This window comes from Rhinichthys klamathensis, unplaced genomic scaffold (genome assembly GCF_029890125.1).
Source record: "Rhinichthys klamathensis goyatoka isolate OS25496 unplaced genomic scaffold, OSU_Roscu_1.1 h1tg000150l_1, whole genome shotgun sequence".
Taxonomy (NCBI): domain Eukaryota; kingdom Metazoa; phylum Chordata; class Actinopteri; order Cypriniformes; family Leuciscidae; genus Rhinichthys; species Rhinichthys klamathensis.
The window spans coordinates 2,782,501-2,807,500 of NW_026606685.1; the positions used below are offsets into that span (position 1 = coordinate 2,782,501).

The following is a 25,000-nucleotide window of genomic DNA, read 5'->3' on the forward strand; positions in this document are numbered from 1 at the left end:
AGCATTCTGTCTTTGTCAGGATGCGAAAAAGAATGCAATTTAAAATTGCCCAACTCATCCAGTTTATTCCGATCAAAATCTCTTGAATGCACATCATGCCACATCATCATGACTACACAACCTCCCAGGAGGACTTGAAGGCAGCAGTAGCTCAGCGATGTTTTTAGCACAAATGCTAATGCTGCATATTAATCAACACAAAGCTAATGCACCTCTCGGCTGCTGATCTGACTAATAATGGACCTGAGAAATCGCTGTCTCTTCACTGAGGGCTGGACTTCACAAATCAGAACGAGTGTCCACGGAGTATGGGAGTTAAACAAAAGAGAGAGGGGGAAACAGTTAACAGAAGTTGACACATCTGACGTCCAGAGCTGTTAAATCACTTTCGGATAGGAGGGGGGGTGTAAGCAAAGGGTTGTAAGTGACGAGACAAGAGAAAAAGCGAGAGAGACTGAGTGAGAGACATTGTCCTGCCATGCGGAAAGGTGAAGAGTGAAAGGAGAGGAGAGGAGACCTAGTTTGTGGTGAACTCCACAGAAGAAGCTGAATAGAAGCTGGATATCATACTCCTGATTGTTATTAAATGAACGTGATGTGATATTGATAAGTCATCAATAAAACACACAGCCAGATATGTGCACGCAATCATAAAAACATCAAGTCTAGATTCCACTCGCAAACATGTGCGCACACATACAGGCTTCTGACTGGCTAACCGGGAGGACGCTCGCGGCAGGAAGTCAGAGCAAAGGAGAAGCCTCATTGAGCACAGTCTGGCAGTTTGAACACACAGCATCAAGAGCACACAATCGCAAACAGGCCAGAGCTGAATGGGTTACACATTTAAGGCCAGAGACCACTAGAAAACGATGAACTGACGTTTAAACATATTTGGAATTTTCTATAAACTCATAACATAACACAGAACTGTGCAGTACGTTCCGTGCAGATCATTATCAAACTGCACGAAACGCATTACAAACGAGTTATGCGTGAGAAATCAGTGGTCTGTTCCAAAACATAGTGAGCATCATTTTAAAGCATCATATAGGCACACTTCCAACATGTAAGCTGTTATTAATAAAGGCCTTCTAAGCCTTCATGCTTAATTCTGGGCAAATTCTACAGCATTGCTTTATCTTTTGAAGTCAATCCCAGAATGCATTTCGACAAGCTCAGTAAAAATATGAATCAAGATCGTGAATGAGTCAAGAGAAATGTCTGTAAAAAGATTCAGATCATTATATTTTTTGATTATAAATGTAATTACATAAAATCCATCCATCCATCTTTTTAAATATTTTTGAAAGAAGTCTACATTCTTTTAAAGTAAAAACAGTAACATTGTGAAATATTACAATTTCAAATAACCATTGCCTATTTTACTATATTAGAAAAATTTCTTCTTATCATCAATGTTTAAAATAGTTGTGCTGCTTAATATTTTTGTGGAAACTGGGATACATTTTCAGGATTCTTTAATGAAGAGAAAGTTCTAAAGAACAGAATTTACTTGGAATAAAATCATTTTTTCGTCTTAATAAATACAATCTACATATCGTTATTAAAGGGTTAGTTCACCCAAAAATGAAAATTCTGTCAATAATTACTTACTCTCATGTTGTTCCAACCCCGTAAGACTTTCGTTCATCTTCGGAACACAAATTAAGATATTTTTGATTAAATCTGAGAGCGGTCTCTCCTCCATAGGCTTCTTAAAGGTCCCGTTCTTCATGTTTTTTTGAAGCTTTGATAGTGTTTACAGTGTGCAATATAACATGTGTTCATGTTTCGCGTGTAAAAAAACACTGTATTTTTCACACAATTTACTTATCTGTATACCGCTGTTTTCACTGTCCAAAAAACGGCCCGATGACTTCCTTGTTCTATGAAGTCCCTCCTTCAAAAATACGTGACGAGTTCTGATTGTGCCAGCGGTTCCTGTGTTGTGATTCGACAGCAGCTTATCGCACGCAGAGCCATAGAGAGACAACGGCTCTGATCGCACGTTGCCCGGAAAGGTCACTCCTCTTACCATAAATTGGAGATGCATGCGCTGCTGAAGTGCTTCTTCTCCGTGGGAGCGCAACAAGACCACGCCCCCTTTTTTTGTGTATTCCTGTGGGCGGAGATGAGTCAAAAAACTGTTCTAGTTACGTCATTAAAAAAGGAAGTATGGGATGTAGTCCAAACCGGCCGTTCGCTGTAGGCTTTGAAAGGGGACTTCTGTTAAATAAAATATCTCGCTAGGCATTGAACTTTGAGCTTTATAATTTTACAGGTATTATTTATGCTCTAACAGCAACATTACACACTAACTACAGTTTGAAAAATGGAATCGCGAAGAACGGGACCTTTAACCCTCTGGGGTCGGCGGTCTCGCCGGCGATACCAGCTCACTTTTTTCCTTATCAGTGCAAAAGAGACTCAAATTACTCTGTTGATTTTGATCTTACATATAAGTGTTGTACATCATTCGATCCTGTTAAATTTGTATTTTTTTTGTGGAACCTCATAATAAAAACAAAGTGTTGTGCTTTTCGCCTAATAAAGAAAAATAAACATGATGCGCGTTCTGCGTTCTCTCTGTCAGCGAAGTCCATTCTGAAACGCGTCCGAAAAATGAACTGTAACTCTGCAAATACTCAGTCAAACAGGTATGCAGGCACACAGGCATGAAGCCTGAATTATCTTCTTTTAAATGAAGTAATTTATATAAAAAACACATTTTCTCATTTTATGTAATCTGTACGAAAAGAGAGAGATGATAGTCGTTCTCGTCTCAGGTCATTAAAGTTAATTTGACCACGCCCACGGAGCGCGCGCTCTATTCAAACACAAATGCTCTGAGGCGATCCACGCCCACACATCAGCTGGATAACCCACCGAAAGAGACTCATATTTACGACGCTGTGAGGAATATTACTATCTTAATAATAATCCTGGAAAAAATTACCTCAGAAGTGCAGGTAGTTTCATTTGGAGGAGCAACGGATCCAGCTGAGGAATAGGTACATTCTTTATTTTCAAGTGCTTTGTTCTAATCGCGATATGAAATAGTGTCTGTAAACAAAAAGACTGTTTGAATATGAATTGCATTTTTGTGTGTGAATGAATGAACAGCTTTTACCTAACTATACTCCAATACTGAGATGAGTAAAAATCGACTGAAATATGTTGAAATAAAATATTTTTGTATAAGCAACGTATTAAACTACAAATTAACATTTATATGTCCTAATCATAATAACGATATGTTACATATGAAAGACAAGATGTCGTTTTTACTGTAAAATACTGCCACATCAAATAAGCTTGTTTGCTAAGATGTTATTATAGTGTTTGTTCGATTGTAGGCTATATTCAAACTAATTAATCCGCAACTGTGAAATATGTATGATAAAATGTATACTTTAATATATATAAAGAAAGATTACATTTAAAATATAGTTAATTTTAATTGTTGTTGTAATTGTAACCTTTTTATTAAAATAGCAAAAATATATGTAGGCTACATATAAATAAATCTTAGGTAAATCTTAAAAGCTCAATATAAGCCTTCTCTTTAAATTATTTGTATTGTGTTTTATTAGTGACACATTTGGGATATATTCCCAAACTTTCTGTAAAAACAGTATGAGAATTAACTGCACAATTACTAGAAATGTTTACATTTGATATTATACAATTTGCAAGCACAATTTGAAAAATAAATAAATAATTGGAACTGTGAACCAATTTTGTATTATATAGGCCTATATATATATATATTGTCATTGCATTCTTGTGGCTCAGTGACACACCTGAATGAAAGGCTCATTAGTATGCAGCCCCATTATGCGCTCATTATGCGGGCCCATTGTCTTCTCAGGTGTGAATCACAGCAGGTCACACCCCTGCGCATATTGCCTTTCCAAACAAAAAGTGTCATTTTTAAATTTAAACCAATCTATTGTTTTATGTGAATGATAAGGCAGGATGATTTTCAGATCATTTTGAAGAAAAAACTCTAGGCGACAACATCCATTAGTCAAAAGTCTTGTGGACACATATTTAGTATGTGTTTTGTGGCCTTATTTCAGAAACCTTAAGTTTTAGTTTTTTCAATAACCACGCATAAACAATATTCTCTCAAAAATACAAACATGTACATACATGTTGATAACATATTATGGTAGCCCTGTTTGTGCTAAATAGAGTGTAATTACACCTTTCCCAGTAATTTGTTTATAAGCAACTGAAAAAAGCACAAATGTCAGAGTATGTCAAAACATCTCAAGGACCCCAAAAACACCTTGGACCCCAGAGGGTTAAGGGATCGAAACTGGCCGGCCCAAAAGTTACGATAGACATCGTTAAAATAGTCCGAGTGACTACAGTGGCTCAACCACAAGTTTATCAAGCAACGAGAATACTTTTTGTGCGCAAAAAAAACAACCAAAAATAACGACTTTATTCAACTATTAATTTCCTCCGCTGTGTTGCACGTCACACGTAGGCTCACTATTGGCCGACGCTGGTCATGTGTGTGATGCGTGTGACGTACAACCTAGAAGCTTTGCGCAATATCACTACGTAAACTCACTCGAGGCCAACAGAGAAGGAAATGAATAGTTGAATAAAGTCGTTATTTTTGTTTGTTTTTTGCGCACAAAAAGTATTCTGGTCGCTTGATAAACTTAAGGTTGAGCCACTGTAGTCACTCGGACTATTTTAACGATGTCTTTCGTAACTTTTGGGCCGGCCAGTTTCGATCCTATAAGAAGGCTATGGAGGAGTGATCCAGCTCTCAGATTGAATAAAAAATATCTTAATTTGTGTTCCGAAGATGAACGAAAGTCTTACGGGGTTGGAACAACATGAGGGTGAGTAATTACTGACAGAATTTTCATTTTTGGGTGAACTATCCCTTTAAACAGCACAAACAGTATCTCTCCTATCGTTATTAAACAGCAAAAACCGTATCTCTCTCTTTCACACACACACCACCCATGTTATTCGTTTTCTGACAGGATGCTTCCTTAAAATACAGCTTGTTAAAATCACAACATAGAACTACGGTCCATGAAACAGTGCTCGGGAAGAACATGGCACAACAACGCATGGGATATGAAGCACTGAGCAATCCAAAGTACTGCCTCTGAAATGAATAAGTAAGAGACACCCCACATAGAAAAAGAGGACAAAATAAAGAAACAGAATAAGCTAAGAGCCAGGAGACATGGAAATGGATGGAGGGAAAAAGGAAACGGGGATGGAGGGAAGAACAAATAGAGCAGGAGGCTTAGATGTCTGCCAAGCTGCCTGGACACACTCTGGCCTGATCTCTCCAAGCCTCAATCCCTTCACCCCTCCTCTTCTGTGGCCACGAAATCATGATTTAACAAACACTGCTTCCTCCTGCCGCCCATCCCTGGATGACACCATAGCAAAACACACACTGAGACCCACACGTAGTGAGTGTATTTAGAGCATGCAAAATCTACTGTCTCCTCAACTCTCCGCCCTGAAAGAGAGAGAGAGAGGGAACGAAGTACAGCAGGAGAACAGGAAGAAAGGGACAGGATGACACAGCAAATGTGTGACAGACAGCAAAAGAAATTAAGTGTGGACGGAAGCGATGAGAAAGAACTGGGCAGAACTGGGCAGGAGAAAGGAAATGAGCGTAGATTGGCAAGGCCCACAATGATGCTCATGCTGAGTATGCCTGTGTTAATAGTTCATTCATTCGAGAAACTCCATAATATAAATATATACACAACCAGAAAAATATATAACATTTACATTCATTCATTTAGCAGACACTTTTAATCAAGACGACTTACAATTGAGGAATACAACAAGCGATTAATCTAAAGAGGCAATAAACACTATTAATACAAAGTTTCAGTCGTCGTAAAAAAGCCATTGTAAAACAGTCAATATGTACGTGCGGATGCACATCAAATGAGTTTTACTACAGTGGCCATTCTAAGCAGTCTGTGATCAGATTAGCTGTTTTTTACATGAGAGATGCCAGCAGTATTCAGACTCTTAGCTGTTTTGTTGATTTTACGCACAAGAAATCCATAATGAATGCGAAAAGAAATGTTGCTCTAGTAATGGTAATCAAAGGTCAAAATAAATGAGAAATGCCGTGCAAAAATAATATTTCGCAAAGACATTGCTACTCGGGTGAAATGAGATTTACTCAATTTTCACAGAGGTTGTGTCACCATAAAAATAATTAAATATATAAATCAATTTAGGCAGAAATAAAGTCAAAAATAATGATCCTCCTCAGGTAAATCTAGTCCTGTCATAATAAATGGCTAATCAAGTAATAAGTAAATAATAAGTAATTAATAGGGCTAAATAAATGATTTTTTTTAAACAGTAGCTCACTTTTGCATAAAGAAATACCCGTTTAAGTGCTGTATGATATTCGCTGCCCACATACAGCAGTGTAAAATTCAGAACATTCTTTGACTCCTGAAAAGATGAAAGATTTCCAATTGACTAACAGCTTCAAGAATAAAGGCCACCACAGAGGGAACCTGAACAGTGAGAAAACAGGTGAGAAACAGACAGCAGAAAATAGAATGAGTGAGAGAGAGAGAGAGAGAGAGAGAGAGAGAGAGAGAACGTGTGTCTGGATCCAGCACCCTGGACAGCACCTATCGATCGTCTCCCAGCACACATCACCACAACTTTCACAGATTGCTATTGAGAAGTGACCTGTAATGCAATTACGGCCCAATGCAGAGCCGAAGTGGCCATCAATAATTAAAAGGCAGCCAAGTCGTGGCCTGCAATTGTGTTTTTATTCCCGAGTCGCTGTTGTTGCTGTGTCCGCTTGCCCCGGCTACCAAACTGTTGCGCCACCGGGGCTCCAATAAGATTTGTGAAAATGCGTCCTTCAATAAAACCAATCACATCGGACAAATGTCCTCCGCTGTAAAGTTTATTATTCCGCCGGCATATGGCTCCGACCACAGCACAGTCGCATTAACCAGCAACAAATCACCACACGCAACTGCTGTCTGCTCGACGAGGCTATTATGAGTGGATATGTCAACGTACCTATTGTCTCATCCGCTCCGGGCGCCCGCACAGTGTTTAGACGAAGTCAGCACGACATCGGCTGCAAAAGGAAATGTGTATTTTTTTCCTCCTTCCTGGGCCACTGTGCTGTCACAAGCATTTTTCACACTGAATTCTCGATATAGAGCGTCTCTTCCGTATTACATAATGTTGTAATCAGTACAGCAGGCCCCCACAGTGGAGGCAGCGAGCTCTACAAGTTGAGAAGAAGAGCATCTATTTTTCACGACGACAGACGAGTATCTGTCAAAACGTCTCTCTCAGCAACGGATTCGCAGGTTTAATCACTGTGAGGGATTACGTGAGGACTGTGAACTCGCAGGTGATTCTGAGTAAGGTTCTCTTCCATTCAGAAGACATTTCACCCCAAAGTCACAAACAGAAAATACATTTTGCATTAAGAAAATGAAGACCATAATGATATTTGGAATTGTGAAATTTTCATGACAACTACACACATCAATATGTGGAATATAGTATTCCACATACTATATACCACAACTACGGTTTTCATTTTTAATTAGATTATCATAATATGGTAGTACAAGAAACACTGCCATTATTTATAAATATTTTACAATTTAAGCTTTTTTTTCATTACTGCAATGAGGATTACTGAAAAAAGAAAAAAAACCCCGCTTAATTATCATTTTAAAACAACACAAGACACAAAAAATATATTAAAACATCCTACAAGATTTCTTATGCAAAATATATTGTTTCAGTCAAAAGTTTGGACACACTTGATGATCCTTTATGCTTAAATGCTTGAAATTATCTTTGTAACTATAAATACAGTATACACTGCCATTCAAAAGTTTGGAGTCTGTACGATTGGTGATTGATGATTCAAGTCTATTGTGAATTTATTTTATTTTATTTGAATACATTTTGAAACTGTAATTTATTCCTGTGATGTCAAAGCTGAATTTTCAGCATCATTACTCCAGTCTTCAGTGTCACATGATCCTTCAGAAATCATTCTAATATGCTGATTTGGTGATAATAATTTCTTCTTATCATCAACATTTCTTGAAGAAACGGTGATACATCTTTTCAGGATTCTTTGATGAATTTAATAAGATTTAAAAAACGCATTTATCTGAAAATGACATTTTTGTAACATTATGAATAAATGGAAGGTCATGACATCATTCCCACACTTCAATTTGAGTTATTTTTAATTTTAATTTTGTTATTTACATTATTTTATAATTACTCTAAAATATGAAAGATAGTAATAATAATATTATAGTAATCTTTAACTTGTAGTGTAAGATTAACACTGCACGTTTCTATAAATGAATACAGCAATTACTTTGGTTTAAAACACAACACATTCAAAGGTCTTCACACTCCCCTTTTCCCCGGACCTCTCTTGGGGATCAGGTCAATATTGACCAGTCGGCAGACTTATTGAAAGAGCTGCCACAAAAGTAGGTCACGCGGTTGGTCAATGGTATGGATTTCTGGGTCCGTAGCATATCACACACAATCGCCAGAGAGAGAGAGAGAGAGAGAGATAGAGAAAGTAAGTAAATGAACAGGAATCAGAGCAAAGAGCCTAATTCTGTCCTTCTTTCTTTCTTTCTTCCATCCCCTCATGTGTTTCAATCCTCTCTTTCACCCCTCCTCTTTTCCCATTTCATCTCTGTTCCTGGAGGCACGGCGCAGGCTCATATCAGAGATCAGAGCTGCTAGGTGTGTGTGTGTGTGTAGTACACCTTTATGAGTTACAAAATGATGCATTGATCCATGTTGTGCTTCCTTATCCACAGACTGTCAGCATGTACTATCATTGGTCAATGGACAGTCCATTTATGTGTTTGAGAGTATAAATGTGTGCTTTAAAATACATTTTTTTGAGTGGGTGTGTGCATTTTTTTCATCTCGATATATGTGTGTGTACGTGGGAGGTGAGGTAGGTTTATCTTTGGGTATGTTCAGAATGGAACACTAACTATTTCTGAAAGAAAATAGCATGCAGTGTGTATACAGTGCATTCTGTGCCAGTCTTCTGTATGTGCGAGTATCCGAATGATGCAACATTTGCCAGAACGTGCAACCAGAGCGCACTGTGTGAAATACTGAATCCCATAATGCAATGCGATCAACTTGACATTTTACAGCATTCTGACAAATGAACAAGAACAGTGTTGTGGTGAGGAGGAGGGCAGGGCCGAGAGCCGTGATAGCGATTGTTAAAGACCAGCGGGACACATCAGTCTCGAGTCCCATTGAGGAGCTCCGGAAGGATAAAAGGAGGAGAGATGACAGTGTAAGACGAGAGAGAGTGCCAGGCTTGGGACATTTATGTTGTGTTTCATTATGTTTATATTCTGCAGTTGTCCGCGAGGGGCTGACGCGTACTTTCGTTTTGTTGTTTGTTAATTTCGTTATTAAACTTACGTTGAATGTTCGCCAGTTCCCGCCTCCTCCTTCCGTGAATCTCGAACTTTGTCACAAATATCAACTGAGATCTCTTTTGACTTCATTATTTGATTGACAAAATGGGATTAAAAATGCAAAATAGCTGGATTTATTTATAAGATATTAACTGGATGGTGCTTGCTGAATTAAACATGCATGTTAATTTGACAACGATGTAGCTGTTTGAAATGTTCTTTTAAAATGATAGCATATACTATGCACAGTATACTGGTAGTATTCCATTTTGAACATAACCATTGTGTATCTGTGAAGCCCTGCCACAACGAGCATTGCAGCTTGAGTCTCCTGCAAATATTTTTTACATGAATATTCATCCACATGAATGCGTATTTGTGAACATTTTGCATTTGTGTGCGTTCCAGTGAGTAAGAGCTGCCCCGTTTGTACTCGTGCGTGTGTGTGTGTGTTTAAACGTGAGCGAGAGAGCGGCCGTGGGTGTGTACACACACCCTTCTGCTGATGAGGCCTAGTGCCAGAATCAATAGAGTGCTTCTGAGGCATCATACTGTAGTACGAGAGAGAGGCCGGAAGAGATTTTAATAAATACAGTGTGCATGAGAGCATGGCCTGACTTGTCACTGCAATCGCCCCAAACGAAATTAAATCTCCCCCTTTTATAATCTATATGTATGAAAGACAATTTGCCATCACAGGAATCAATTTAATAGGCTATTTTTAAATATATTAAGATGGAAAAAGAGTTTTTTTAAACTTTAAAATATTAAAAAGTGACAGTTTAACATGCCACAAATACCGCAGAAACTGTCATAAATTACATTTTAAAAGGGGCATAACTTAAGAAAACAGGATTTTCTTTGTTCTTTTTGATGTAATACCACTGGCAAAATGGCCTTTCAATAAAACTTGGCAACCTATGCAGTAGAAAGGCAAAAAAAAGAAAGAAAGAAAAGGAATCGGTGCTATCTGATAGCTAGTCTTCCCTTTTGCCAAATAGGAAGGAAAACTTCAACACCCAAAATGCAAGTCCAAGGCCACGCCCACCAGTCTGCTATGGATATGCTTACCATCAAATACCACCTTGTTTTAGTAGAAAATACTTCTTAGCAAACTTTTAGTTACAATGGTGTCGACTTGGGTGCAATAACGTTTAGTGGGAGAGAGTTATTTTTGGTTTCCAGCCAGTTGCAGTCAGTGGCTAGCCTGGGAAAACCCAGACAACTTCCGGCAAATTTAGATTTGCTCTGAAAGTTAGTCTGGCAAAGAGCTCATTCAAGCCCATTTCCAATCCGCCGAAATCGAGGCACCAATCAGAAACGTTGGGGCGGGCTTTACACGATGACGACAGCGCTGGGATTTTGAAGCAGATTTTGTAGCCTACATTACAAAGATGGATGCCTCCGTCGAACATCACTCGTTCGAATCAGCTATCGCGTCTGTTTTAAGCGATTTAAGCGTTTCCTTTTTGTTAAAAACCGAGCAAAGAACAACACTCGGAGATGTTTCTCCACCGCTCTGCATACGTCATCTCCTTCATCGCTCTGATTGGTTTTAGGTCTATCCGCGACGTCCGTTGTTGCCGCCCCTCTGGAAATGATTTGTCTATGACGCTTTGCCAGACCATAACTCAGTTACAACTGAGAATGGTCTGGTTTTAACCAGGCTAGTCAGTGGCTAAAGGCTGCAAAGAATCGTAAATACGGAGAGAACGCCGAGACGGAAAATCTATTTGAAAATGGAAAATCATCCAGTTTGAAATGTTGACCATGTTTGTAGTCAATATTTCAAACCGGATGACTACGCACACAGTGTTTTAGGGCAAACAGAGGGGGAAAACTGAAAGAAACCACGCAACCCAACGAAACAAAATGCCGTCACGTCCAGGTAAGAAATCTGTAGCCATAGTGTTCTATGTTTATAATTCTGTTTAGAGTAGACAGAGAGTAGACAAAGTACAATACAATTTTCAGCAATAACTGTTCTGTTAATAACCCTCTGTCGATCCGACAGTCTTTGGGCGGGGATACAAAAATGCGGAAGTATAATCTGTAGTTTTCACGAAAGCCCTGGAGCTGTAAAAAAAGGACTTTTGCTGACAAATAAATGTGAATTTCTCGGTCCAGGTAGCATGAAGAACGAGTAACACCACTGTTCATTTACATATACTAACGACACTGTAACAATACAAAGAGGGTTGAAAATCTGTGAAGTTACACTTTAAGCTTCAGTTCCGATATGTGCAAAACGTTATTCAAAAAATCATAGCACATTAACATATGATCACCAGTGTTTACTTATAAATGGCTATTTAGTTATCAGCAACTTCATGAATCAACCCTGAGTTATTTACAAATAAAAGTCTTAAAGATACAGTACCGAAACCGCTGGTTTATTTGTAAAGGTCAGAAAGGGTGCACAATTGCTTTTATAAAACTAAATTAAGACCGTTAAATAACATTATGCAAAATATAAAAGTGTAGAATACAGCCCGAAAATATGACAAATGATAATATAACTATATGTAATAACCCAGAAAAAATATAAGGTACAAAAGGCTGATTTTCTGTATCATACCAGTAGGTAATACACCTTAAACCAAATTACACCCATAAACACTATATTCTGTCCTGCATTTCTTTATAGCTGCAATATTGTGATGTCAAATATGGCAGAAATGCTCGATAAGCACAATATAAATGCTTGTGTAATTTTAGTCTGAGTGGATCCCGTACAAAACAAAAGAAACTGTCACAGAGAGTCAGGCTTTAAGCTAACAGGCGCAAATGTGTTTTTCATCATTCATTTGGAGAGACTGAAGGTCCACTCTTTTTGGCTCTTTCTATCTCTTCCAGACTTGAACTTGGGAGGCCTTCTTGCACTTGACAGAACTTTCTAACATAAAAACCACTTTCCTAAAAACCATCAAGCTGTCAAGTGAAGTGGAAAAATGAGAGAGATTACTGCATAAAGGCCGAGAAGGGGGACAAAGAGAAAGAAAGGAAAAGAGATGGAGGATGACTCAAGATTCTCCTGCAGATAAAACACATAAAAGGTTCCAATGACTTTTTCATCACTTCACACTTATTTATTCTTCTTTCTCTCTCTGTCTCTCTTTCTTTGTTTACTTAAGCATTTATTATTCACAATAAAAATTTGTTTTTTTTACAAGAATTCTACAAGAATATACAAACTATATATATTCTATCTCATAAACCTACCTCTAATCCTAACTGATTTATTTTAACAACGTGACATAATGAGTATTTGTACTTGTTATTTAGAAAATTGTTATTTTTTGGGTATTTGTAAACATTAAGGAACTCTTAATTCCAATGTAATTAATGTCTAATAAAGCACTTAATTAATGATATTTTCCGATATTTCGTGACCTAATCTAAAGTGAGAACTAATTACGGTTAATAAGTTGTTAGCAAAGCATTATCTAACTCTTTATATATGAGCTAATTAAACAATAAAAATTAGTTAATTACAGTGACAATGAACGAAGAATTCACTGTTTGTATATAGTCTACTAATGTATTAATTAACTATAAACTAATAGTTTGCACAAGATTTGCAAATACTTTATTACTGTATATACTTATTATAAAGTGTTACCAGATCTCAACATGAGCTCAAACATTTCTCATTAAATTCCCCCAAACTCAAATGATCTCAGCTGTACTATCCACATTCATTTCACAGCTTTACTCATACTATACGTCTCACTTACACCTTTTTACATCTATTAAGGAAATATAGGAGAAACATCCGAGACAAAGACAACCAAGAACTCTATTAAGTCTCCTGAGCTCTGAATGAGCAAACCGAGCGATAAAATGTTCCTCTGGGTAATTAGTATTCTTATGAAACATTTGTGATAGGCAGAGCCTTCGATTGAATTCATTTGCTGCTGCTGCGTTTGCATTTCGTGCAAATAGATGTGCTCGTAATAAGACGATCAAGGGTTTTTCTTATTACAGTCAACATCTAACATGATGACTTACACGCTCATGGCGGGATGGGGGCGGATGAACGAAACGTGTATGGCTGTGTGCGCGCTTTTACAGAGTGAATATTCTTTGCACTAAGAGAAAGGAAGTGGAACTACAGCAAAGTGACTCCCCTTGCATTCAACATCTATGATGTCATAATCACTCGCATCAAAGGCATTCCGTTCGCCACGGCAACTGTCATTCTCCCTGGAGGCGTCATTAAAACAGAACACACCAAACCGAGCTGAGCAAGAGCTTACGGAGAAACTTCAAAACACACACACACACACTGCAACCAAACGATGTTAGAGCGGGACAGCAAGTTTCTACTGAACCTAAAAAGGAGTGACATAGTAATACATTCACATACACACACACACACACACACACACACGTGCCTGCAGACATTCATACGGTACGATCGCACACAAACACACACACACACATGCTCAGAAACACTAAAAGACACTATAAATAGGCCAGCTCTAATGTGGTGCTGTGTAGTTCTTGCCCTTGGGTACAAGGCTCTTCCAGAAAGAAAGAGAGAGAGATGGAGAGGAAAAGGAAGGAAGAGTATGAGAAGCGAGGGAACGGGATTGAAAATGCAAGCCAAAAAAGAAGAGTTAGCGCTTTTTGAGGGCTATCTTTTTGTGATATGCGACAAAAAATACACGGAAATAAATCTTCTAGCCAAACCTGCATACAATGTGTTTAAATGCAAAAATGTATTACATATAAATTTGCACTATTTTTTATTTGATCAAAGTACAGTAAAACACTAATATTTTGTACAATTTAATTTATAAAATATATAAAATAACAGTTTTCCGTTTTAATAGATTTTAAAATGAATGTATAAAATACATGTGATTTATTCCTGTAATGACAAAGCTGAATTTGAAACATCATTACTCCAGTCTTCAGTGAGATCCATCAGAAATCATTCTAATACGCTGATTTCTTATTATTATCAATGTTGAAAACAGTTGTTCTGTTTAATATTTTTGTGGAAACAGTAGCACATTTTCAGATTTCTTTAAACAGAAGGTTCAGAAGATCAGCATTTATTTGAAATATAAATCTTTAGTAACATTTTAAACATTTTTACTGAACTTTGGATCAATTTAATGCATCCTGAATTAATATAAGCTATAAAAATAACACCAAAATGCATATAATAATATGCTATAATGGCATGTCACATGGAAAACTTCCCAAAAGTATTTTATGCCAACTACCCCATTTGTTGTTGTGTGCTTGTGTTTTTTTTTTTGCATGTTTATGTTTGTGTTTGACCGTGTTGACCTACCCCAGGTAGCGTCTTCTGCTCGTGAAGCGCGGTCTGAGCTTTTAGCGCCGATTCTCTTGCACAGTATGTGAGGAAGGCACAGCCTGAGAGAGGAAATAACAGAGACAGAGATAAATTAAAGACAGGTCAGAGAGGTTGAGACACAAGCAGGTGTCCGTTTGAGTGGAGCTGGGCTCTCTACCTTCATATTGTTTTTGCCAAACCAGGAAAGAAAAACAACATTATTACATTTGTGTAGCAGACACAGAGACATAAAAGAAAGAAGAGAGATGAAGACGTTCTGAGCACATGCCCAGAGCCATACACACTTATGCTCCCCAGAGAAAGACGGAGAGTGTGTGCAAATACAAGTGTGTGTGTGTGTGTGTGTATGTGGAAGAAAATATGCAGCTTCTTTTAATTTTCTGGTTACAAGGCCTTGCTGGTATCAACATTTAACAGTGTATGAATGTGCATGCTTGCTCATTAAATTGACAGACAATAAGGATGCACTGTTTGGGATTTTTTGGCCAATAAAAAAAGCTGATCATTAGTTTTTGTAAAAAAATAGCATTCATACTAGCACTTTTCAGAATATTACCTGCTTTAAGTACACTCAGGCTTGAACAATTTTATGTACAAAAACCTGCTTAGTTTGAAAGCAAAGCATAAAATATACACTCACCGGCCACTTTATTAGGTACACCTGTCCAACTGCTCGTTAACACTTAATTTCTAAGCAGCCAATCACATGGCGGCAACTCAGTGCATTTAGGCATGTAGACATGGTCAAGACAATCTCCTGCAGTTCAAACCGAGCATCAGTATGGGGAAGAAAGGTGATTTGAGTGACTTTGAACGTGGCATGATTGTTGGTGCCAGAAGGGCTGGTCTGAGTATTTCACAATCTGCTCAGTTACTGGGATTTTCACGCACAACCATTTCTAGGGTTTACAAAGAATGGTCCGAAAAAGAAAAAACATCCAGTGAGCGGCAGTTCTGTGGGCGGAAATGCCTTGTTGATGCCAGAGGTCAGAGGAGAATGGCCAGACTGGTTCGAGCTGATAGAAGGGCAACAGTGACTGAAATAACCACTCGTTACAACCGAGGTATGCAGCAAAGCATTTGTGAAGCCACAACACGCACAACCTTGAGGCGGATGGGCTACAACAGCAGAAGACCCCACCGGGTACCACTCATCTCCACTACAAATAGGAAAAAGAGGCTACAATTTGCAAGAGCTCACCAAAATTGAACAGTTGAAGACTGGAAAAATGTTGCCTGGTCTGATGAGTCTCGATTTCTGTTGAGACATTCAGATGTTAGAGTCAGAATTTGGCGTAAACAGAATGAGAACATGGAACCGAGCATTGTTTCTGACCATGTCCATCCCTTTATGGCCACCATGTACCCATCCTCTGATGGCTACTTCCACCATGTCACAAAGCTCTAATCATTTCAAATTGGTTTCTTGAACATGACAATGAGTTCACTGTACTAAAATGGCCTCCACAGTCACCAGATCTCAACCCAATAGAGCATCTTTGGGATGTGGTGGAACGGGAGATTCGCATCATGGATGTGCAGCCGACAAATCTGCGGCAACTGTGTGATGCCATCATGTCAATATGGACCAAACTCCCTGAGGAATGCTTCCAGCACCTTGTTGAATCTATGCCACGAAGAATTGAGGCAGTTCTGAAGGCAAAAGGGGGTCCAACCCGTTACTAGCATGGGGTACCTAATAAAGTGGCCGGTGAGTGTATATATATACTGTGTGTATATATATATATATATATATATATATATATGCTCGCACACAAAATTGTATGTGTATATATATATAATTTTTATATTTTTTTTACTGGCAATAACATTTTTACTGGCCGCAACCGTCATTTTTTTATATTTGTACATGTGTTATAATTGTACAATTCATTAATCATTTATCATGACAAATTATTTTAATGAATTAATTAAATTTGTTGTTATATTTGCAATAACAATTGTAACTTCATGAAAAAAAAAATCATAAATATTCATTAGTCATGTGAATGATGCTTCTGGGATTTCAACAAAATGCTAGGCAGCCATATAGATAACATTATCTGCCATTTAAATGATCAGAATTCACAACCACAATATTCAATACATTACAGAGCACCAAATGTTTAAGTTTCGAGACCAAAAACACATCAATAAATGTCAGATTTAAGAGACAATGCAGCACTGGTCCCAAAGGGCAAGAGGCAGTTCCTTAAAAAACAAGATTTGCAAATAGAAACTATGAACTAACAATGAAAAGTAGTGAATTAACAAAATTTACTGCACGATGAAAGGATAAGCCAAACAACGACAACAGCAACAACAAAAAGTTATGGAGGAAATCTGTAAAAAGAAAGAATGAGATGGCGAGAAAGTTCATCCAAGCACGTCTGATGCGATAGGATCTTTTTCTCAGCTTTCATGGCCTGCTGCAACTCACGCCTCACTCTTTACGTTCGGTGTGTCAAGACGACAATCTTCCTGTCCCTCCTCGGAACATCTGTCCTAACGTGCATCAATGTGAGTTTGTGTTAACATCCAGCTCTTCGAACATGCACTCACTCTCATATGATGCTAATCTCACCCCGCTAAAGTAGTTTGCTAAAAACAACCGTGAATCTTTTCAGCGTCAACTTAATCAAAAAATCCCACTGGGATAGGAATTGAGTGGAATAACCACTGAACAAAAGCTGAAACGATTAGCGTCGCATTTGTACATGAAGTAAGCAAATTTGAATATGCAAAAGAATGTTAATGGATGCTAATGTTTATGCTAATCTTGCATTAATATAAAAAAAATGCTAATATATTAATATGCTGAGTAAACATGATAATCTGCCGCTGACATTTTCTGCCTGCATGCTAATAGTGTTCACAAACGACGATAAGATGGAAAGACTGATTGCTAACCAAAATGGGAAATTAAAACATAAATTTATTTTCAAACAAACCCTTGTTGCAGCAAGATGCTAATCTTTTCTTTTTAACAAAAAAAAAGGAACATAAAACCATTTTGGTGATGAAAGAAAAAATGACCATGTTAACCACAGGTTCTGCAGTTATTGTAAAAAAAAAAAAAAAACGTACAATTATGAAAAATGTATATGAGATTTTGGTATTTTACAATAAAGTTTCATTCGTTACCTTTAGTTAAATATAAGCGTTAACATGAACTAACAATGAAAAATACTTCTACAGCATTAACCCTGTTTACACCATAGACTGTAAAAAAAGATGGACGACGCCCCTTCGCTCTTTTCCATTGGAGAGAACTGACGCCGCCAGTGTCCCGATATGGCGCTGACATATTGGAACTTGAGTCTGCGCAGTAGCGTTTTCGGGACCAGTCGCAGTCGTGAGCAGGAAGTAAAGCCGCGAAATCAAGGCCCCGCCCTCACTCTCGCGGAATCAATCGCAAGCACACGCCCCTGCACTTTTCTTAAGTGGCCTTTGTCTGCTCCGTTCCTCTCCAATGATGTCTGCTGATTGCAGTACCTCGTTAAAATAAGGTAAATACAACTACTAACCACATAGTCAACATTATGAAAAAAAGTCAGTTGATGCTTCAGTTACTACTTCACACAGAGAACCTGTCAATCACAGCTGTCAATCATGATGTCACAGCACCGTTTTTATAGCATCAAATCACTAACTAAAAACTAACTAATTTTAAAAACAAACACTTGAAATTCCATCAACGTGATAGAAACTACAGTAAATGACAGAAAATATCTTATGTGAAGTGTAATTTAATTGTTTAGTTGGTCTCGCGTCCCGTTGAATAACACGGGGAGGCGGGGTTTATGACCTATACTAGGACCGGTCACTGGGGGGCGATCGAGACGCTTTGGCTTCACTTTTGAGGGCTTGTGCGGCACGCTTGGTTTACACCTGTTATTAAGATGCGTTTTGGCCGATCGGATCACAAGTAGACGAGGGAGACGCATTCTTGTTCACACCTGGTGTTTAATAGGTCATTTGTCCACTTTCGACCACTTCTGTCCTGATTTATTCGAGGGGAGGGTCTATGGGTTGGTAAATGATTGTGTTTTTTAGATCTTTCGATCTAATGCACAAAATAAGCTCGCGCAATTTACATATCAACACGCCCGGAGACGATGGAAAAACACACCAAATAGAGGTCTCTGCAGACGGTATAGGAGTTACCAGATCAGGGGGCGAGCCCATAAACAGAGGGGCGTTTTCAACCGCGTTACCTGATTTGCCCACGTCACAGTGTCGGTAGGTCTTAGGGGTGGGGTCGGGAGAAGGGCATCATTTTCATTGCATGATTTATAAACACCCACCAGTGTGAAAACACCCACAAATTTAGAAACACCCAGTTTTGTTCCGCAGACACCTCCTACTCAAACACACAGAGAGCAGCAGCTTTCGTTTCTGCTCGGATAGCCACGAGTGTTAGCAATCAGGAATGGTGAGAGAACATTGTGCTTGGGACGTTTTTTTGTCTTATTTTATGCATTACGTCAGTAGGCAGCGTTTTTTTGTGGCTGTTCGAACGCATTCGACCACATAAGCGTCTACACTACCAAAGCAATTCGGTCAAATGCGTTTTCGACTACCTCTGGAAGTGGTCGAAAGTGGACAAGCTCAAAACGTTTTTAGACCCTGTTTACACCTGCATTTAGCGTCATCCACTTATGATCCGGTCTACCAAAATGCTTCTTAATATCAGGTGTAAACAGGATCCGAGACTCGAACTTGTTCGAAGCCCTGCCCACAAGGCCATCGGCTCTGTCTAGTAGGTAATTACTTTAGTAGCTATTTTGGTGGATACTAAAAAAAAAAAAGAAGAGAGCAAAGGGAACTAAGACCGAGAGGATCAGGAGCGTAACTTTCTCCCTGCCTCATAAAAAGCCCCAGTGCCGCAGGGACGCTAAACACACACAAGGGACACACGCGCTGACGTTCACACACACGGGCAAGAGCATGAATCAGCAATATTCTTCCCCGCTGTCCACTCTGTGTGTTTAACCCTGGCCAGGTTGGGTGAGCGCATGTACGCTTGCGTATATATGTGTGTGCGTCGATGTGTGTGTCTCCCGCAGTCCTGCCTGGGTTTTTTAATTAACTCTGACTCATTAGCGTTGGGGAGAGCTCAGTGTGACAGCTTGGCGTGCTCCTCTGAGGGCCTGTCATGTTATAGAACGGGCTAGAGCTCTCATGGGACACTTGTGCATGCTTCCCTGTCCCACTTGACAAGCACAGGGCGCACACACACAGGCGAACGCGCACAAATATACGGGATGAACGGAAAGATAATGGAGAACCTCTATTTGTTTGTCCTCTAAAAGCAATATTGTTTCTTTCCGTCTGGTCAAGACAGCACTTTAAAGACAACAGACAGAAAATGCAAGAGAGAAAAGAAAATACAGTACAAAGGGAGCAGGGAAGATAAAACACAACGGTCGGATGGTAATGGAGGGGTTTGTCAGAGGCGGAGGTTTCTTTTGAACATCAGGGCACGTCTCAAAGCACTCTGGAAAAATAAAACAAACAAACAAATAAAAAATGAATTCGAGAAACTTTAAAAAGTGGTTCTTAACTGTTTTTGCTTCAAAATCCAGATTTTACATTAGACATCAAACGGCAACCAAACACAGAAGCAACATTTGTATCTTACAAAATCAAACGGAATGTTCTTGCAATTAAAAGAAATGAAATAATATTACTATAGAATGCATAAGCCCAAGAATACAGAAATATGCTAATTTGGAGCTCAAGAAACATTTTGTATTATTATCTTATTTTTTATGTTGAAAACAGTTGTGCTGTTTAATATTTTTGTGGAAACTGGGATTAATTTCCAAGATTCTTTGATGAATAGAACGTTCAAAAGAACAGCATTTATTTGAAATGGATAATCTTTGGTAAAATATGTTTTTAAAAATGGTAGTGATCCCAAACTGTTGAACTGTAGAGTATATAATTTAAACTAGAAAGTTTCATACCAAGTGATGAATTTGCACCAACATATTTACTAATAATAATAATAATAATAATACATTTTATTTATAGGCGCCTTACATGACACTCAAGGACACCTTACAAACACAATAAAACAAATCAACAATAATCAAATACTCATTATTACAACCTTAGATACAAGTAAAATAAAAAATAAAAATAAAAATAATCACATAAAAGCCTGCCGGAAAAGATGGGTCTTAAGGCGAGATTTAAAAACATGAATACTTTCACTGTTTCGCACATCCTGTGGCAGCAGGTTCCATAAATAAGGAGCAGCAAAGCTAAAAGCCCGGGACCCCATAGAAGTAGTGCGGGTTCTAGGGAGAACAAGAGTGAGCGAAGAAGACGATCTTAAAGTCCGAGATGGAGTATAGATATTAAGAAGGTCCAATAAATATGAAGGAGCAAGGTTATTGAGTGCTTTAAAAATAAGAAGAAGAATTTTGAAATCAATACGATATTTTACCGGGAGCCAGTGCAAGTGTTTTAGTATGGGAGTAATGTGTTCAGAAAGGGGAGTTCTGCTGATGATGCGGGCAGCCGAATTTTGTACTAACTGAAGTTTATTGAGTACCTTAGAAGGCAATCCATAATAAAGACTGTTGCAAAGAATCAAGACGGGACGTAACTAGAGCATGGACTAGAATTGACGTGCTCTTTACTGAAAGAGCCGGACGAAGTCGATTGATGTTGCGTATATGAAAATAAGCAGAGCGGATGAGACTGTTTATATGTGCTTCAAATGAAAGAGTACTGTCCAAAATGACCCCCAGACTTTTAACTTGTCTAGATATAGAGACCGGTAGATCGTCAATTTTCACAGATGAGCATGAAGATTTAGACAGATTGTTTTTTAAGCCAACTAGAAGAATTTCAGTTTCAGAATTACTAGGCAATACATACTAAATTCTTGACTTTGATAAAACAAGACAGACGCATGATTGGGGGGACAATTCACTCTCTCATGCATGCTGGGAAAATTGCAGCACGAGGGAGAAGAAAGGTTGAAGGAAAGAAGGAGAAAGGGAAGTAGAGAAAAGATTCTCCACTCTCCACTAGTGTCCTACACTAGCGTCTTATCTCTCCTTCTGCAGACACCCTTAAGGGATGGACACACACACACAAACACACACAAGCAAAGTAAATAAGCAGAAAGAACGATAGAGAAACAATAAAATTAATCTAAAATGCTCATGATACAAATCATCCGAAGGTAACAAAATGTGGTTAAAGTGTATTTACTCAACTGTCACCACCGTGGACGCTTCCAGAAAAGGTTTTTTTTTTTTTTTTTTTTTAGCTCAGCAATTCAATGAATCAGTGTTTCTACCCTATAAGTGTAACGGTCACCAGCTGGAGTGCCCTTGAGAGCCACCAGAGGGCACTCCTCATTAGACCATTGTCATTCCCTCACAAACTACATTTCCCATAACTCACTGCCCGGACTCATCATCACTGATTGCATCCACCTGTGTCTCATTACCTTGTCAGTCTCAGCCTATTTAAACCATGTACACTCATTCATTCCCTGCGAAGTCTTGTATGTGTCTCACTGCATTTTTGAGCGTGTTTGTATCCTGTTTCTCCCAATTCTCTGCCTGTCCCCTCGGATTTCTCTCTTTGCCTCAGAGTCAGCCCTTATCTGTTATTGTTAAGATTGTTTGTTTGTGTATGACCCTTGCCTGGAATTGGATTACGATTGTGGATAACCCTTTAAATAAATACTGCCTTTGGATCCTCAACCTTCGTGTCTCAGAGCAGTTTGTGACAGATACAAGACTTCGTAGGGAATGAATGAGTGTACATGGTTTAAATAGGCTGAGACTAATGAGACACAGGTGGATGCAATCAGTGATGATGAGTCCGGGCAGTGAGTTATGGGAAATGTAGTTTGTGAGGGAATGACAATAGTCTGATGTGGAGTGCCTTCTGGTGGCTCTCAAGGGGACTCCAGCTGGTGACCGTTACAATAAGATTCACAATCAACTAGTGAAATCTAATCTGGATTAGAAATACATTTAGCCTTATCCTGAAATACAAGAATGATGAATTAGTTGTATTAATGTAGCCATTCATTATCAAAATAAACCAATATTTTTATGTGCTGGCATCAAGGGATGAGTAGTTGGGAGAACTGACTCCCATTCTTGGGGTTACAAGTGCTAACTTTCTGTCTCCACAAGTGTTCCAGTTTAGTGTGCATATTTAGGAGTTGTTTATGAAAACGCCATCCTACGAAGCCCTTTACCAGTTGCACATTATTGGTGACACATATCTTGTGTATTTCAGCGCTGCATCCCAGTCACCATGGTGATCACTGGCCCTGACTCTATTCACAGTGTCTTGGTCAGACTTTGTGATAAGCAATTGCAAAAAAAAAAAAAAAAATTAATCAGGGAAATACTCGTGCTTGCAAGGCTGGAGGCTGCTAAAGATTAGTATTATAGTTTAGACAAGCTTAGGTTTTAGTCAGTAGTTGCTGTGTCATGGCATTCAGAACATCTCGTGTTCAGTCTCACTGCATGAGAACCAACACATGCATCACGGTTCTTTCAGTTTAAAGATGCAAGAAAGAAGGGGCCATATGTGAAATAATGCAAGGCCAATTATTATTGAGTATGTACATATTATAATGACATCATCATTGTTAAATCTATTGCAATGATAATGGAAGAATGGAAACAAACCAAAGAAACAAAGGGCTGAATTCATTGTAGAGAAAAAAAAAGAAGAGGAGGAATTTCAATACAGTGTTCACCTTGCAATCACTGTAATAACTTGCATTGCTCAGAACTATAACTTTGCACATCTTTTCATGTAATATTACACAACAAATACGTTTAACACTTTTAAAGAGAAGTAAAACACATTGCCACATATTGTTGTTCTACTCCTCTGAATAAACTGGAATTCTTCAGCTTTTTCACATTTTAAAGAACGCTTAGAAAATGTCAATAACACAAATACAGTTGTAACCTGTAAACAAATCCCTCCAAATACATACAAATGTTGTCTGTAAATGGAAATATCAATGTTTTGTAACCACACGACATTGCAATTTAAGTACAGTACATGCACAGAGCGGTGTATACATCTCGAATCAAAAGTGGTGGTTTCAGAAGCCTTTTTACTATTGCATTAGTATTTCACTATAAGCCTTCTGGTTTTTATTTGCACAACAGGTTTCGAGAGTAAAGGAGAGGTCAATGGAATAATGCAGGCGTCATTTATAACAATTGGGATTCATGATATGAATAATAAATTATAGCTGCTCCCTCACTTGTTTTTGCTTATTACTGTCATTATTTATACCTGCCACTGCAAATAATCCAATTGATCATCTGGCCAAAGAAGCATTCATCTTCAAATGTTTCTGTGAGGGCAATAACCCAAGACCGTTTTGGCAATAATCACTGGTGCACCAAAAACAACCGAAAAACAAACTGGCACAAACACACCAGGTAAGCGGAGACATTTCCAGCTGCGGTTTGTGTGTGCTCAAATCAATATGTGCTGATCAAACATTTATTGTTCCAAAAAGTGTTTCCAAGCACTGTCATGTTTGTTCACGTCATTTTAGTCACCGTGCCTGTGTCTGCAATAGTGTGCATCGCTTTCGTGGTGGTAGAGATTGAGCAAAGGTAGTAGTACCAAATTCCCAAGGTTCTCCCTCCTCCCTTTAACATGAGTATCCCCGTACACCTCGGGTAATTTGAATAAACTGTCCTCCAAAAGTCTGAGAATTCAAGGTCTCCTGAAATACTCGAGGACACCTTTGCGCTGCTCCGCCCTGCCCCCACCTCCAAACAACATGTCTTCCTAAAATATTTAATTGGACGCAGTAAACCCCTGATTAAATAAAAATGCACTTTGAAGACAGCAATATGAGCTCAGAGAGTAATCTGAGAGAGAGAAAGAGAAAGTAAAAGAGAACGAGAGCGATCTTCAATTACTGTGCCGAAACCATGTCAAGCTTTTCTTTTTTGATTCAATAAAATAGGCCTTAAATATTCAGAAGCTGTTTCTGGGACTAATGAGTCCTCTCCTTGAGTGATATTATTCCAGTGGAATGAAGTGGTAGTGTGAGGGAATATTTGAGGAGGTTGGTGGATGCATTTCTAATGGGCTTTAATACTAAACCTGGGTTCCCCTCTGCTGAATCCCTTGCCAGGGAGAAAAAGAAGAA

At 38.5% G+C, this 25,000-nt stretch overlaps 1 protein-coding gene across 10 annotated transcripts in view; it reads right to left on the minus strand.

Annotated features, from left to right (window-relative positions):
• Nucleotides 1–25,000, minus strand: part of celf4 (CUGBP, Elav-like family member 4) — a 91,915-nt gene that overhangs the window by 48,617 nt on the left and 18,298 nt on the right. For all 10 annotated transcript variants that reach the window (XM_056258415.1, XM_056258414.1, XM_056258413.1 and 7 more), the window contains exon 2: nt 14,800–14,882. In XM_056258415.1, the coding sequence (XP_056114390.1) occupies nt 14,800–14,882 (83 nt within the window). The remainder of the gene's footprint in view (nt 1–14,799; nt 14,883–25,000) is intronic.